At 47.6% G+C, this 17008-nt stretch overlaps 1 protein-coding gene across 1 annotated transcript; it reads right to left on the reverse strand.

The window, feature by feature from the left end:
* Positions 1 to 9764: 9764 nt before the first annotated feature.
* Positions 9765 to 12154, reverse strand: fjx1 (four-jointed box kinase 1). The gene has a single exon (XM_056282199.1). It carries the CDS (start codon positions 11776 to 11778, stop codon positions 10462 to 10464), a length of 1317 nt encoding a protein of 438 aa, XP_056138174.1. The 5' UTR covers positions 11779 to 12154; the 3' UTR covers positions 9765 to 10461.
* Between the last annotated feature and the right edge of the window lie 4854 nt (positions 12155 to 17008).

Raw genomic sequence — 17008 nt, forward strand, 5'->3', positions numbered from 1 at the left:
ACTCTCCGAGTCTTCCCGCCTGTCTAGTGCTCCGCTTTATTGAGTGGATATTGAAACCTTGCACATTCTTGGCCCCGCCAGCTCTGTTTTGCGCAAAGCATAGACTGACAGCACAAAGGTTTGCTGCTTGAATTACCTTTCATTGTGGGGGGAAGTGTAGCGCTACACCCTATGTTCTTTCCTCATGGTTAGGTAATGGGAGGGTGTCGCGCTGAAGCGTTCAGACGGTGGGCTGCACCCTGCAGTTCTCCCACACTGTGATTGCCGTGGCTGCTGGCATGGGAAGCCGGGACGGTTCAGGCCTATTATTTGTTTTGACTCTTAAGGTTACACGTGTGAAAGGAATGTCTTTGGACAAAGAGAAAATGTGGGTGGTGGGAATTTTTATTTTGCACACTGTAACACTCAATAAACTGCTGACTAGCTGAACATTATTTTACACTGTAAGACAAGTGACAAAACAAAAGGAAGTGTGTTGTTTTCATGGGGTTTTCTAACCAAATGATTTCTGGCTCGTAAGCCGGACAATTACGCAAGTAGACAACTACGAAAGACACGTCTGGCCGCCCTGTTCTGTAGGGTGTTGCGAAAATTAGTGACCAAATAAAAACTATATCTACATTGGAGAATACATTTTTATTTTATTTTTTTGCCCCTTTTTCTCTCCAATTGTACCTGGCCAATCACCCCGCTGTCTGAGCTGTCCCTGTCGCTGCTCCAGCCCCTCTGCTGATCCGGGAGGGCTACAGACTACCACATGTCTCCTCCCATACATGTGGAGTCGCCAGTCGCTTCTTTTCACCTGACAGTGAGGAGTTTCACCAGGGGAACGTAGCGCTTGGGAGGATCATGCTATTCCCAGTTCCCCCTCCTCCCCCAAACAGGCACCCCGACCGACCAGAGGAGGTGCTAGTGCAGCGACCAGGACACATACCCACATCCGGCTTCCCACCTGCAGAGACGCGGCCACTTGTGTCTGTAGGGACACAAGAGGTAACACAAGGATTCGAACCAGTGATCTCCATGTTGGTAGGCAATGGAATAGACCGCCACGTCACCCGGATGCCCATTTGGAGAAGAATTTGCAGAGATTATTTCGTAAGAAACCCACACAACAGGTAGTGCTCTTCTAACGTGGATTTGGGTGAATTAGGGCAACGTTTCTTGTGTCAGTGCAGTCTGTTATAGCAGAAAGGAGGTCATGTGTAGGCCTGGATGACAGAAAAACACAAGGCAGATTTTACAGGCAAAGCAGATTTTATCTTTAAATTCTACAAAATTGAGATATTTATGAGAGCTGCTGGGACGAACATGCCAACAGTGCGCCTGTTGGACAGACTGTTTAGCATAAAGCCAAATGAAAACATCCTAAGAAACTTTCATTGGCAGGAGTGTACAGAATTTCCCAGGGTCAAGTTATAAGGTTGACTGACTATTAATGTTAACGGCAACGCTACCGAGATTTATCCTCGAGCACCGGCTCAGGCCATTAAAAGAAGAACGCCTACGCAGCCGCATGAGCTTCAACACGTATACAAATTATGAGACAAATCATACACCACGGCCCTATCCTTTTGTATCTTACTCCTGGCAGTCTCGTCTCGCCTTCAGCAAGCCATGTCCAATCATGTTCAAGAGACGATGATACTGCAGACTCAGCCATAAAACCCCCTAATGCTTGTCTAGAACGAGTTCCTCCGTCTTTCCCCCTCCTACAGAGCTAGGTAAGCACCTGGACACAGCCCAAAACGCCTGCCTGCCACCGTGTCCGTCTTCATCACTACAGGCCTGGACGCCCTCCTCTTATGTCTGCACTCTTGCCCACCTATCTGCCCAAGTGATTGACAGACGGACTTCTATTACGTCTCCTCGCGGTGAGCTGTAATCATTTCAATGTAACCCTGCACCATTACAGAACGATGCCAGCCGAAACATTTGTAAGGTACAGAAACCTAGTGTGGCAGCACAAAGCCCAATTTACATAGAAATGACCCAATTACAAAGCACTGCCGCAGCCAATGGATGCTATCATTCAAAATGACTACTCAAAGTAACTGTGCACAAGTCTCCAACAGGCTACAGCCTCAAGCCAACACTAACATTGAGGGAGCAAGTGGCCAGCCATAAGTAAGGAATGTGCTGTTTCAGCAGTGTGGAGGTATTTTGTCATCAAGTGTCACATGTCCTCTTGCCCTTCTGTGTATTGATTCTCTCTGCAGTACAGGCAGTGAGAGGACAAAGCCCATACAGGAGACTCGCAGCGTTAGACAACGGCACGAAAATAGCCAAAAGCTGGGAATGCCAACTGCACATGGCCAGCTCCCACCTGAACTGCAGTCGTTTATTTACCATCTGATTTCTCCGAGACATGTCACACATGAAAGTCGTGGATTTTGCCACGAGACAAGTGATGTTGCGCTTGTAGATGCCGGTCCAGAACCTGAAAGGTCACCCCCCCCCCCCTTGTCCTTGATAGGCAAGCAAGCCATTCTGTTAAGCCAGCTAATTTGGACCAGTCACAGCTTTGTCTGGCATCAGGGTCAAATCATAACACCCCTGCACAACATTTGCATAGAAATATCTTAATTAAGGCTTCAGCCTAAGCCAGGTGCAGGTGGCCATGCAAACGATTCGTTCAACAGCCAAATGATAGATTAACTATGCATGAATATGATCAGTTATTCATTCTTGCAAAAACCTAAAAAAAAAAAAAGAAGAAAAAAGTCAGTCATTTTCAGAAGCATACTAATTCACATTTACATAGAGATGAAGCCTGATGCAAATAAGTGAAACACTTTGTGCTTGAAAGGGGTCCCCTGGCTGCACTGAGGCGTCAGCAGGCACAACCCGGTGGAATAGGAAAGCCCGTCAAGCATGTCAATCAAAACGGTGGATGATGTTTGAGGTGAAGCAGACAAGAGAGAAAAAAAAATTAGGCGCTGGAAATGTAACACAACAAGGCCCTTACAAGGGTGCTAATGTCACGGCTGGCTAATTCCAAGATGTGATAAACAAAACAGGATGTTAAAACATGTGGTAGACATTTGAAATATGCTGAAGTTCTGTCTTTTTGTACTGCAACGTAACGCTGCCGTCTTGGTTTTAAACACAAACAATGAGCAGAGCTGGTGAAATTTGTGAGCGGACCGTCATTTTAAAGTTGCCTTTCTCGCAGTATTAGCATATAAATTAGGCCGTAAAATAGTGGCCGAGCGGCAGATAGATAAAGCATTTGTCCTGTGCTCTTTATTAACTGAAAAATACAAACACAATGTGGTTATAAGGTGAAATAAAGTTAATTACTATCTATACGCTGACGTTTGTCTTTATGTGACATAAGTTTGAAGCGTCCACACATGCCTTCAGAACAATCTAGAGAGGAAGCTCGAGGGACAACACGTAACACATGGGATGGAATCGAGCCTTCTTTTTTTTTGGACCCCCCCCCCCCTTTTCTCCCTAATTGTATCCGGCCAATTATCCCACTCTTCCAGCTGTCCACAGTCGCTGCTCCACAACCCTCTGTCAATCCAGGGAGGGCTGCAGACTACCACATGCCTCCTCCGATACACGTGGAGTCGCCAGCCGCTTCTTTTCACCTGACAGTGAGGGGTTTCATCAGGGGGATGTAGCGCATGGGAGGATCACGCTATTCCCCCCAGTTCCCCCGTCCCCCCCACCGACCAGAGGAGGCGCTAGTGCAGTGACCAGGACACATACCCATATCCGGCTTCCCACTCGCAGACACACCCAATTGTGTCTGCAGGGACGCCTGACCAAGCCGGAGGTAACACGGGGATTCGAACCGCCAATCCACGTGTTGGTAGGCAACGCAATAGGTCGCCACGCCACCCGGACGCCTGAAATCGAGTCTTGACATTCACCCAGATTTACCTTCTCAATACTGCTGCTGGCATTAAATGAGGTAGCTTGAGGAGCAAAACTGTAGACAGGTTTGGGTAGACTATCTTGAAAAAGTATGCAGCGCCTGAATACTGAATACGCTGTCCTAAATATAACCAGTAACGGATTCAGTTACAATACTTGAAAAGAGTAATTTACTCTGATTACATTTAGGATACATCTTCAAAAGGCACGTGTGGAACAGCTGTGCTGCGTCATGAATATTATTCATGCCCTATTGTTTATTCCTTGGTGTTAGTGGTGTCTTCATGTCATTATCTCAATATGTCTTAACTATCTGCCAATTACCGCTTTGCTCTACTGACATGTGGTGCACGCGGGCTAAAATGTGTGTGGGCCGATTTGAAAATAGTTGATCTTTTTTTTTAAAGATTAAATCATTACCTTTAATTGGGTGCAGGGTCAGCGAAGGGGCATATGAGTTTCCCCGTGGGGGTCTTTTCAGTTGACCTCACCTCTCTATTACTATTATTATTTTATTGCATGGATGAGAGATAGGCTGATAGGGAAATGAAAATTCACACACTAAAACTGCGCTCGCACACGCACACGCACACACACACACACACACACACACACACACACACACACACACACACACACACTACATGAATGACGGTGCACAGGGAAGGCAATCCTTTAAGGCAAATCAGATGTAATCTATGTCTCTTATCATGGCTGAGTTGCAGAATGCGGCCTAATTCCATTTAAAAGACACCTCCCTTCCATTCGGTTTTCAATTGTCATGTGCTTGCACTCATTTCCCAATGAAACGTGCACACGGTCCCACCTCTAATGTACTGACACGTATTAGGAGGGAAGTAAACGTATTCTCAGAAAGTAACTGTAATCTGAACACCGGCATTTCAAAATGTAACGTGGGTGAATACAGACACGTCATTCCTGTATTCTGAGTACGTAACAGTGTGTAACTCATATTGGGTCACTACCCAACCCTGATGAAAATCAAATGGCCATTAAATAATCCTCGTTTGGTTGAAAAACAAGTCATATCAATGGGATAAATGCACACACACACACACACACACACACACACACACACACACACACACACACACACACACACACACACACACACATATATATATATAGGCTATATTATTGTTTGGAATCTATAGAAAAACCAAACATGATGAAATGATCTTTTGCTTTCCAGGCAGTCTTGCTGAGATAAAGCCTTTTTTCCCCCTCTTCTTCTTCTTCTTCTTACCACGTAGATCACATGCAAGATATTATTACGTGGCAGCCTTTACAGATGACCGATCGAAAAGATGCACTTTGCCCAATGAGGATTGCAGACTTTAAAGATGGGACAAGGCAGGCAGGATGTAATCCTTTCCATAATATGAAAGCAGAGCAGCGCTGTGGAAAACAGCTGGAGAGATGTATGAGGCGGTTCCCCTGTGTATGATTTACTCTGACAGAGCCCTGCACAAACCAATTCCCTACTCCAGGATGCAACTGTCCTTCCTGGCTGAACGCATTGGTCATAGCATTTAGGAAAATCTGTTTTTTTGCAAACAAGACCTCTTTCAAAGGTATTTGGATTATCATAGACAAGGACTCCTTCTAAAGCCATCAGCCTTACGCTGGCTTCCCTCTCACCCATTCTCATCTTTTTATCTCTCGGATTACCATGCCACACCACCTCACTTTCTATTTCTTTCTAACTCGCCCTTTTTTGTTCCCCAACACTTTTTTCCCACTTTTCTCATTCGTTCGTTCTTCTCTAATGTGCACAGCGTCGAGTAAAAAGTTAAAAACAAAGCAATATGTCAGAGATTATATAAGAGCTGTCGTACCACACATCCCTGACTCTCGCTCTCAGATACGTCCCTTCGCAGAAAATATCACAATCTAAATGCAGTGTCATGGACCTCTTGGATGGCACTGTCAAGTCAGGACACCTTTAGATTTGATTAGATTCGAAAACCGAACTGGCCGTATGCACGCCAAGATGAAAAGAAGTGGTCTTTTTTTCTCTCAGCAAAAAACAAACAAACTTTACATAGATGGCGGCACGAATTCACGTTTGCAGCGGCCTCACGCAGTACCATCCATGCAGTGTCTTTGTCCACGTCTACGTCTAAGTTCTGTCTTCGTTTGATGGCTGGGAGAGCTGGCGCTAGATCAGGCGGGAGAGCTTGGTCTGCTGCGTCCTGTGGACCCAGGGACCACGGCCCTGCCCGGAGCTGCGCCCGAAGAGGAATCACAGAGGGCGGTCTGACAGGACGCAGAAGTGGGGCAGGCTAAGCTAACTGCCAGCCCATGCAGACCAGCAGTTCCAATAACACTGAGGGTGGTCTGGCGGCGGCCTCGCCTGGCATTTGACTGTGGTGTTTTTGGTGTTGTCGTGCGGAGTGCATGGAAGTGTGTCGAGGGTGTCTGGCTGAGGGAGCCTGGTCTTCTGTGTCCGGTGGGCCCAAGGGCCACGGCCCCTGCCCGGAGCTGCGCTGAAGAGGAAACACCGAGGTCAGTCTGACAGGACGCGGAAGCGGGGCAGGCTAAGCTAACGGCTAGCCCATGCAGACCGGCAGTTCCGACAGTCATCCTGGCTGGAGTTTGTTCCCTTGGACGGTGATTTTTTATTTTTTATTTTTTAGTTTGGATATATGTGTTAGTTTGGATATGTGTGTTCTTGTAGTTCTTCTAGTTTTTGGATATGTGTTTTTGCCTTTATGTTGCACTCCTTTGGGCTGGGGGAAATTATATTTCATTTCATTTCATTTCATGTACGCAAGTAAATGAAATGACAAATAAAGTGTTACTGATTCCTGATTCCTGATGCAGACCTCCTCCCTTCCATTTGTGAAACTTCTTTTATTACAGGAGTGGCCCTAGATAGGACAATGTGAGGCTCTGACCTCGTACCAACTTTTTTTGGCTTGGCATAGCCCAGGCTGTTGTGCCAGCAGTAGCATGGCACAACAGCCTGGACCCCTGGCCCGTGCATGCCCCCACACCAGATCCTGCTCCACCCCATGTCTTTGTCAGTCCCCCAGTTGCCCTTCATGGCCTGTGCCCACTCAGCTGTGACTAAGTGACTCTCCCCCTAGTATGAGCTGCTTTTCATAATGAAATCATTCAGTCGTGCACAGGAAGGTCCCTGCACTGTGCAGCCATGAAGGAATGCCAGTTATGTCCTTCTATCTCGACATGGCAGGTCCTGCTGGGAGGGAGACAACCAATGTCAGCCAGTCCACGAGGGCCTGGCTTTTCGCAATCGTCTTTAGTCTTTTTGAATCATGCAAATTCGTTGGATTTAATTAAACGCTTGCTTTGTATCGTCACAGGACTACATCTATATATTTTTATTGGTCTTTGTCCGTTTCGGTAACAACTTTTTCCGCTAATGATGCGTAAATTGTGTCGATTACTTTTTAGGTTCTGCTGTTGTAACGTGCATAAAGTGCTTGGAAAAATAGAAGAAAAAGATTAGCCGAATCCCGATCACACAATAAATGTTATAAGAACGTCCTTAAGGTGTCATTGGAAAAAAAGTTATGAATGATGAAACAGAGATAATGAAAACCTTCACTACTAACCACTGAGTTTGTATGCACAGCTGCGTCGCCCTTCACTTGTGTAATTCTGGACCGTCTGAGAATGTGGTTGGGTATGTCTGTGCATGTGTGTGTGTGCGTGTGTGTCTCCATGGGTGTGTGTGTGTGTGTCTCTCCATGGGGAGCTGTCCTGATCTCCTAGAGAATGTTTGCTATGTGGAGGCTTCGTTTGCTTACCTGGGGCCTCTGCTAAGGCCTGCTGTGAGACCCCGGGCTGTGTGACTGTATGAGCTGGATTGCTGCTCCACTGACAAAGACAACAAGCACATCTGGACTGGAACCATTAGATGACCAGGGAGAGGCACCATGTGAATGGCTATCATCTAGTGGATTATACATTACTGGACTGGTGCTTGGAGCAACCAATGAGTAATTGCAAATGCAACACACACACACACACACACACAACAGCGACAACAAAAGAAAATGCTCTTAAGAGATGTCGTTGCCTCGGGTTAAAGGGTGGAGAGATTGTGCAGTGATTGAGTTTGTGTGGCGAGCTAACACAAGCCAGACGGCAACACTATGAGAGGAACACATGTGACTGGTTGGAGGGCGGCCGCGCCGCGTTAATATCCACCGTTGGCCTGAATAGGGCTGCCATGCTCCCTTTAAAGGGAGCAAACAGAAGAGAAAACAAGAGTAGGCCTTCTGGTGTAACAGAATACATAAAACAACTCCTGGAGACGACGAAACTTTCATTTTCTATTTGACTTAACAACACATGAAGACGGCAGCACAGCGGGGGGAGGCGGATGTGGGTGGAGAAGAGGAGGAGGGGGAAATGGTGCATGTGTGTATGTGTGCTAGGGACGTCTGGTTTAGGCATGCAGACCTCGGTTCAGCATTGTTGTGATCCCCAGTGTCTGCAGCCCGTCGTAAATCTCTCCAGAGTGCTCAGCATCGACAGACGTGCCCTAGAGCAAGACACCCAGCTGCAGCCAACGTCCTTGCGACCCCCCCCCCCCATACATCCCTTCAGCTCCTCTCCACCCAGCAACACCCAGCAGCTCATATCACGTTAGTGACCTGCTTTCCTGTACACAACATGCAGTGCACATATTGATCCCCAGGTCCCCTATTACAGCTGCTGCAGCCAGCTCGGCCGGGGGAGGAAAAACAACAAAAAACAAAAATCTCCGGCTCCACCTGCTCAAAGCACAGCTGTGTCTCTAACGCTAATCGCTACCAAAACAGAGAAAAATACAGATCAATGCCGCAGACACACATTCAGCGAGCCAGGCGTCTGTTGGGTTCGAATGGGTCATAGAGCTTAAACTCCTGGCCGTTGCGAACGCGGGCTCTTCTGCCCGACTATCATCGAGTCCACCTGCCCGCCTGGCTCTCTGAAGCAGTGAAAAATGTAGTAAAAAAAGTCCCTGGAGCCAGCCATCAAAGGGCAGCGTGAAAGAAACCAGATGAGGTGCAGGACAGAGGGGAGCGCTGGGGAGCATTAGACCCTCAAAACATTTTTATCACTCGCATCCCCTCCTCCTATGTGCCCCCTAAGTCTAAATCCGTCAGATCAGACTCGATGCTGGGCCTGTGTGCAACTAATGAGGAAAATATGTTCTCAAGTTGGGGGGGAAATCGCATGCACGTTGCGGCGATGCGAAGTGACAGTCTATGAGGCAAATGTACAGCTGAACTAAAGGTAGTGCACGAGCGTCACTCGCCGCTCTTAAATCCCCTTCACGGGGATTACATGGCCCACTTTTTACTTTGACGTCCACCTATAAACACAAAGCTGCCCTTGGTTTGGGGCTTGCTGCTAGTTTCCAACACATCGCTTGTCTAAAGGGATCTCTAGTTTATCAGCTTGTTGACTGAGCCAATGAGTGCATGGTCTATATTACTCCACACATATGACAAATATCTTCTAAGTTTGCTCTATGCACTTTTTTGGGTCATTTGTAGTCAGGAAAAGTCTGCACATCAACCTTTCAAAAAAAAAACTCAAGGGATAAGAGACGTCAGTTCCCCTTTAGCAGATGATGTTTATGGGTCGAGATTATGGAGGGATTACTGATTCCTGTCGTGGCCTGTCTCCAACTGAGAAAAAAAAAGGCGTCTGGGTAACCGGGTGCTAGGGGAAACTATTTCAACTGTGTACATGGGGGCCCTGCAGCGGACCGGCGCAAGATCTTCAAAAAGAAAAGAAATTCCAGAGGGGCTACAGAGACCAGACAAATACTCCGACCGAGCATTGTGACGGTGTTACAAGAAATACACGGGTTGACACGAATCAACTTAAATTACAACATATTTATCAAAAAATGACAGGAGCCGCTTGACTGTTACAATGCACATTAAATTAGTGGAGCGTCGAAGGTCAAAAACAGGCAGACAGCACTAATATTTACAACATGTACACTATTTTACACGTGACATTAAGGCCGATCATACAATCCATATGCAATTACACGAGAGCAGGTGCTTGCTGTTAAGATCTGATTGTGCAAACCATTTTCTATATAAAAAAAGTGAGACAAATGTGCCAACAGATTAAACGAAAACCAGTATTCAAGTGTCAACTTAGTATGTTAAGGCTTCATAGAAAACCAATGCACATTAAAGGCTGTTATGACACCGAGCGACACCGAAATATCTATCACATTTACGCCTAGTTAGCACATATCACCCAAGTGGATGAAGTCAGAATGTAGGAAATTAATTCAAGGTAATTGTGTCTCGTCCCCTCTGTGAGGCACATCGGGACAATGCCCTACGGCCTTCTCTATGGGGAGCACGTATAAACACACACTCTTTCTCGTACTTATAAAGTGGACAACACACTTTATTCACAAGAGGTAGTTCGCCGTGGACATTCAAGACAGTTGCGTGTGAGGTGCGTTGGCTCAACACGGGCGTCCCCTCGAAAATCGCACGTGTGGTGAGTTCAATTCCCATCCCCTGTGCGCCGTTACAGGACCTGGAAGCACACCGGCACCGCTCACCCCTGGCTGTACTTGGCCTCGCAGCGTAACATGTGCCTGTACAGCCTGTCTATCCGGTCCTGCAGAACCCCGGCATGTTCGTCGGAGAGGAAGCCCAGCTCCCCGGCCAGAGGCTCGTTGTCCCGGTACAGCTGCAGCAGCCTGGGCCCGGCGTCGCGGCGCCGGTGCAGCTCCGCGACGCGTCGCGCCGTCCGCCTCCTGAACACGCACGCCGAACGCAGCGCCGCGTCGTGGTACGTCTCCCACATGCGCAGCACGCGGAAGCCGTGCACGAGCCCAGCCTCGTTGTCCACGAAGACGAGGCGGCTGCGCGCCGCCTCCCGCAGCAGGTTGCTCGCGTCCCGCTCCATGGCGCGCGCATCCCACTGCAGGCTGAACACGTTGCTAACGAGCCGGTCGAAGTTTGCGCTCACGTAGTCGAACGCGAGCAGGTCCGTCCACTGCGCCAGCTCGAGCAGCTCCCGCGTCGTGCCGTTCCAGAGGTCGGTGCGGAGAGGATGCAGCCCGCTTCCGGTTCCGTTTGCGCCGCCGCCGCTCACCTGTCTGAGCGGCGCAGGTATGGCGACCCCGGTCAGGTTGGACACCCACTTGGTGAGAGATACGACGGCCCGTTCACCCCACTGCAGCCCGTCTATTCTCCTCCTCACGGCAGCCCATTGGTCGCTGTCGACGTCCAGCCGGGCCAGAATCAGAGGCGGGACGTTAGTGATGCCCAGCAGACTGGCGAGGTAATAGGTCAAAGTCTCGCCCTGCACTTGGTCCGCATTTATCCCGTAGCGGACGCAGGCTTTGGTTCCATCTGAGAACGTGGCGAGCTGGTTGGATATCCTGCCACATCCGGGCTCCAGCTTCACTATCCGGTGACCCCGAGCCTTCTCTCGCCAGCTGCGGGCGTATTCTTCCGTAAAACCGAGCGGGATGTGATTTTCCAGCCACTCGCTCCAGAAAATACCGTCCTCGACGGGGGAGGCGAATTTGGGTCCCTCCCGCTGCGTTGACCCCTTGTTATCCACATTCATATGGTAATCTCGACTCGCTAAAGAGACGGGTTGATCCCGCTCACCCGTGAGGTTGTGAACCCCGAGTCTGCCCCCCAAGTGTGCTCTCTGGGCGACCGGAACGGCGAGCAGAGCCCGGAAAGTTTTGGAGGAGAGGTCCGTGGACTGATCGGGGTGAAAGTACCCCGCGTTCAGTGACTGGAGCCTGCGTTTATACCGCTCCAGCCGGTTCTCCAGCGTGCTCCACACGTAGAAAACACTGGCGCAAGTGCACATAAAGAGCAGCGCGAAGAAGTTGGCCGAAACAACCCTCATGGTGAACTGGGGACGGGACCACTCACTAACGAGTTACCCCGGCGTTATTTGAAGCACCACACAACACTCCGGTGCTAGTTTCCAAAAAAAAAAAATCCGACCTCATTCAGTCCAACTTGGGTGGTTTGTGAGCGCGCTACGCCGGGTGTCCCATCCAGTCTCAAGGGGGTACCGTTTGAATCACAGGCGGCTTCGTTAAACCAGCGTGAATCGCGTCTCCGGTTGCGGTCGGACGCCTCATAATAGCCGCTCTCTGTCGGTGGTGTCGAGGGCACCGACGCTCACAATCCCGAGAGTGCCCAGGGTTGTCAGACGATCGTCGCGTACTCCCATCGCAGGACCGCCTTTCTCTCTCGCTCTCTCTCTCCCCTTTCTCCCCGCCGGGTGCTGAGATGGGTTTGATTTGTGTGGCTCCGGCTCACAGGGACACTAGGCGGCGGAACACGTGACTCCGCAGCGCTGTGGTTGTAGGCGTATCGTGGGAAGGACGCTTCAGAGAGAGGAGCCCAGCGAAGCGCGGTACATGGGCAAACGCCGCGCTAGGGGCGCTCAACAATTTATTCTGGATCAGACGCCGTTATGATAATTGATACACCCGGGCCGGAGCGGTTGCGTTTTATTTATTTATTCGGTTGGAAATAATAATCTCATTATATAGGCAAATGATATTCCTGGTGTGCACTACCAACCCCAGATATCCATGCCAGCGAGGCACAGGTTTGCGGAACCGGATTGGCTAAGAAGGTTTCCACATAACCAGGAACGTCTCGGTTTGGCTCACAGGGATCAGAATTACACTTGTGTGGCGCAAATTACAACACACTGATTTTACTTTACCCTAAAAGGATAAAGGAAGTGAAACTATAACAATAATAATGATAATAATATCATTTAACGGCATTTTCCGTGATAAAATTCGGATTTTGTCATATTGTAATACACAATTGTGTCGCCTAAAGTAATGATTAAGAGAATCTATAACCTAACATTTCTCACAAAGGAAGTATGACATGTGACGGAGTATAATAATAATAATAATAATAATAATCAATCTTATAGCGCCTTTCTAACACTCAAGGTCGCATAACAACAAATGAGGTGAAACAAGACAACAAATAGACATAGCACATCAGGGGTGGATGGGAAGGGGGGCTACGAGAGGGCAAAGCGGCAGCCACACACGACGCCAGCAGGCTTCAACAGATACAAAAGGGCAAGGAAAAAAAAACTGTGGACGTTGATTTTCTGTAGGAGTTTACTCCCGTAGCCTATTCCTCCCCCGGGGTAACCACTAGGCAGTGGCCCTATCTAACCCATAGCTGGGGGTTTGCATAGTATTCATTTAAAACTAGACTAGCTTGGTCTTGTCAGAAAGGCACGAACAGAGGAAAGCCTCTTGGATGAGAGGTGAAACGTCTCCACGGGTATATACCAAGTCCAGTTGCACTTGATTCAACTCCTTTGGATAACCATGACCTGGATGAGTGAGAACATTCACAGACATATTCATTTAAAAGTAGTTTTGGTTGGATGTCACACTTAATGTTACCAGACAACTCAATGGGATGAACTTCAGCTGGATCCATGGTGGTTTTTTTTTACATAGTGTTTTTACATACATAAGCAGATTTCATCACACACACACACACACAGACTGTGTAAAATCCCATATGATTATTGTGATGATGAAATTTTCCATATCGCCCAGCACTACTATAAACAGATACATACCAATAAACAGAATTAACAGAATTGCGTATACTGAGTATCACACTGGGATAATTTTACTTTGTGTGTTGTATCGAGAATATGGCATACGATACATACATGATAAACGGAGGATGGTAGAGATCAATATAGTGTTGATAATGGACTGAATTGCTAGTAAAGGGGGATGAGTAGCTACATTCACCCACTGTTACAGCTCAGCAAAAGAAAACGAATAGGACCTGCAGGCATACTTGCGAAACCGTCCAGCTGCAAGGGACCCACATTGGCTGACATTTTCAGAAAAAAAAAACCAAAACCAAAAAATCAAATCCCAGCACTGTTTAGATTCCAGTCCTCTTTATAGGCAGCCCATAACATGGTGTCTGGTTGTGGGCATTTGGTATTCACATGTGACGCAGTTATGTCATTCTCAGCAACTGGTTTGTGTATTTGATTATTTTCCTTAAAGTGCTGGGTTACAAAAAGTCATCTCCTGCTCATTTCATCCTCCTCTCAAGCTTTCGTGAAGACGAGTTTGACATGCACAGACACAGACACACACATCTTGATTGAACTATTCCCTCATTAGCATCGCTCACACACTCTATGATTCAAGTCATGTTTTTGTACTCTGTATCCTGACCCCTAGTTTCCTAATCAAATTAATTGGGTCATTTTTATAGCAACATGCTAGCATGCTAAATTGCCCAAGCCCAGAAGACAGTGCCCCAGACAAGAATACTCAATCACCCTGACTAAAATAGCAAGATGTCCAACAACTCATGATGCTCTTAATGCCCGGAAACCCCCGACTGTTAGGAGTTACTGTTCTCATACTTTGATTCGTGTTATCTCACAATGGAAGACAAGATGAGGGCACAGAACTAAATAAAGCACAAGTAGATGAAACATGACCATGCTACTGTATTTAATTACAATCATAAAATGGCTGTAGGAGGGGGTAGACAACCTATTAGAGATACTGTACCAATCTAGTTTGGTGCTAGACAGACATTGACTTCAGTTCCTCATTAGGGGTCTTGAGAGTTTTGCAGAAGAAATAGAAACAATTTCAATTCGTATATATTTTTTTCAGCTCAATAATGTAGATTTAAAGTAGGCGGCACTGTCAAGAGAACCAAAATTCTCTGGACAGACCAAAAATAGCCAGGCACTATTTGCGAGTTGCTGAATAACAGGAAACGTCTTGTGTACCGCTGCTTGGCCAAACACAAACAAACGGCTCTTTGTTTGTGTTTGGCCAAGCAGCGGTACACAAGACAGCTTTTTCAAATCTCCAAATGTATCTCAAAAAGACGCATCCAAATTAGAGAGAGAGAGTGATGAAAAGACACCGCTAGGCACACTATGTGCCTAGCAGTGTCTAGGGCACTTGTAGATTAGAATACTCGTTCCAATATACAAGTAAACAGTTTATCTGAAATACACTTTCTGATGATGGAATTTGTCAAAGTGCTTGTGCATATCAGTAGCAACGTGCAGCGACACGACATGCAGTTGGTATAGCTGCATTTCCAGTTGCATTTTCTTGTAGACCTACTACTGTTACAAGTTCACTGTCTAACCTTTGACAAGTCGAAGGAGGTCCCCTGTCCCTTTCAACTTGGACCTAACATCAAGCCTTTAAGCTCTCGGGATCCGGACATATGAAATGAAGCGGGCTGTTAAATGCAAGTTGGAATTCTGCGTGATAGATTTCCACATTTGAGAAGTGTGGCAAAACTCCCGGTAACCCCTGTACCGACTAGTTTGGTCTGCAGCGTGCATACGCTGGGGTGTCCCATTCTTTTGGCACAAGTGTAGACATGTTCAGATATCAAGCCTATCTGTTTCCTGCCATGTGTTATCTGCAGGTCAGCATACCTCCGAGCCCCTGCTTGCTGCATTCCTCCCTCTGCTTACCTCGTAAAAAATCCATGTGAGTCTCGGGAGAGCTGTAACGGAGCTAGCTTCCCTCCGCCAGCCATGGCTGTCTGTGGTCAGTGTTGCAGTGACATGACAGAGCCCATATACCGTCTGTCATTGTGTCCACTATGACACAGTATACCCGGGCCTGGCTGTCTGGACTGGCCACAGCTGTGATAAGATCCTGGATACTCTGTGTGGTGCCTGTCTGCTACTGTCTGATGGACGAGGGAGGGGAAGGGAGGCAAGGAGTGAAATGGACGGAGGAGGGAGAAAGTCCATCAGGCTCCTGTCATTTTCCTCCACTTTCTGAGCTTCGTTCCCGCTGAGCAATAACTCATAGGTCCCTTGATGCTTTGCATCAGGCTGTTTCCTGGGCTGAATAATGAACGTGTAGGCCCTCTATTAGCGTTGAAAGCTATGATCATTTCATAGGGCCAGACAATTACGCAAGTTCAGAGATATAGGGTAGGGGGGGTGTCCTGTGGAATGAATTAATTTTCCTCTTGTGTGTATGGTTTATATGTAGGGTAGAAATTAATCCCCTCCAGGCAGGGGATTATGTGTTTGCATGGATGTTTTTTTTTCTTTCTTTGAACACGCAGCGCTTGTCTGTGTCTATATTGTGTGATATTAGTAACAGAGCAGAAGGTTTCATACTAGTACGTGAGCAGAACCAATAATAAAATGCATATAAAGGGGATTTATTCATTTTCATTCGCCCAGCAAACTCTTAATACCCAACATGAACGTAGGCCGCATGATATCGCCATCTGGTCAGAAAATGAACACGTGCTTCTCGCTGCTCTAAATGGCCGAATCATCAGTTATGGTAACGTTACAGGATATTCAAGGACGTATCCTTAAAATAGAGACTTTAATGAGCTGCCCGAAGTGAGTCATTAATGATACGTATCCTTTAACAACTGGCAACATGGTAGTAGAGTGGGTGTTACGAGGCCACGCTTGGGAAGAGATGATGAGTCGTCAACACTCGTCTCAAGTTCTGCAAAGCTTGTGAACAATGCATCTACTGCACAGATTCGACCCGACAGTAATTTTGTGTGTGTGTATATATATATATATATATAGAGAGAGAGAGAGAGAGAGAGAGAGAGAGAGAGAGAGAGAGAGAGAGAGAGAGAGAGAGAGAGAGAGAGAGAGAGAGAGAGAGAGAGAGAGAGAGAGAGAGAGAGAGAGAGAAAGAAAGAAACAGTGGCACGGTGGTGCAGTGGTTAGCGCGGTCGCCTCACAGCAAGAAGGTCCTGGGTTCGAGCCCCCTGGGGTAGTCCAACCTTGGGGGTCGTCCTGGGTCGTCCTCTGTGTGGAGTTTGCATATTCTCCCCGTGTCTGCTTGGGTTTCCTCCGGGTGCTCTGGTTTCCTCCCATAGTCCAAAGACATGTAGGTCAGGTGAATCGGCCATACTAAATTGTCCCTAGGTGTGAATGTGTGTGTGTATGTGTGTCGGCCCTGGGATGGACCGGCGGCCTGTCCAGGGTGTCTCCCCACCTGCCACCCAATGACTGCTGGGATAGGCTCCAGCATCCCAGCGACCCTGAGCAGGATAAGCGGTTTGGATAATAGATGGATATA

Source organism: Lampris incognitus, chromosome 6, assembly GCF_029633865.1.
Source record: "Lampris incognitus isolate fLamInc1 chromosome 6, fLamInc1.hap2, whole genome shotgun sequence".
NCBI lineage: Eukaryota > Metazoa > Chordata > Actinopteri > Lampriformes > Lampridae > Lampris > Lampris incognitus.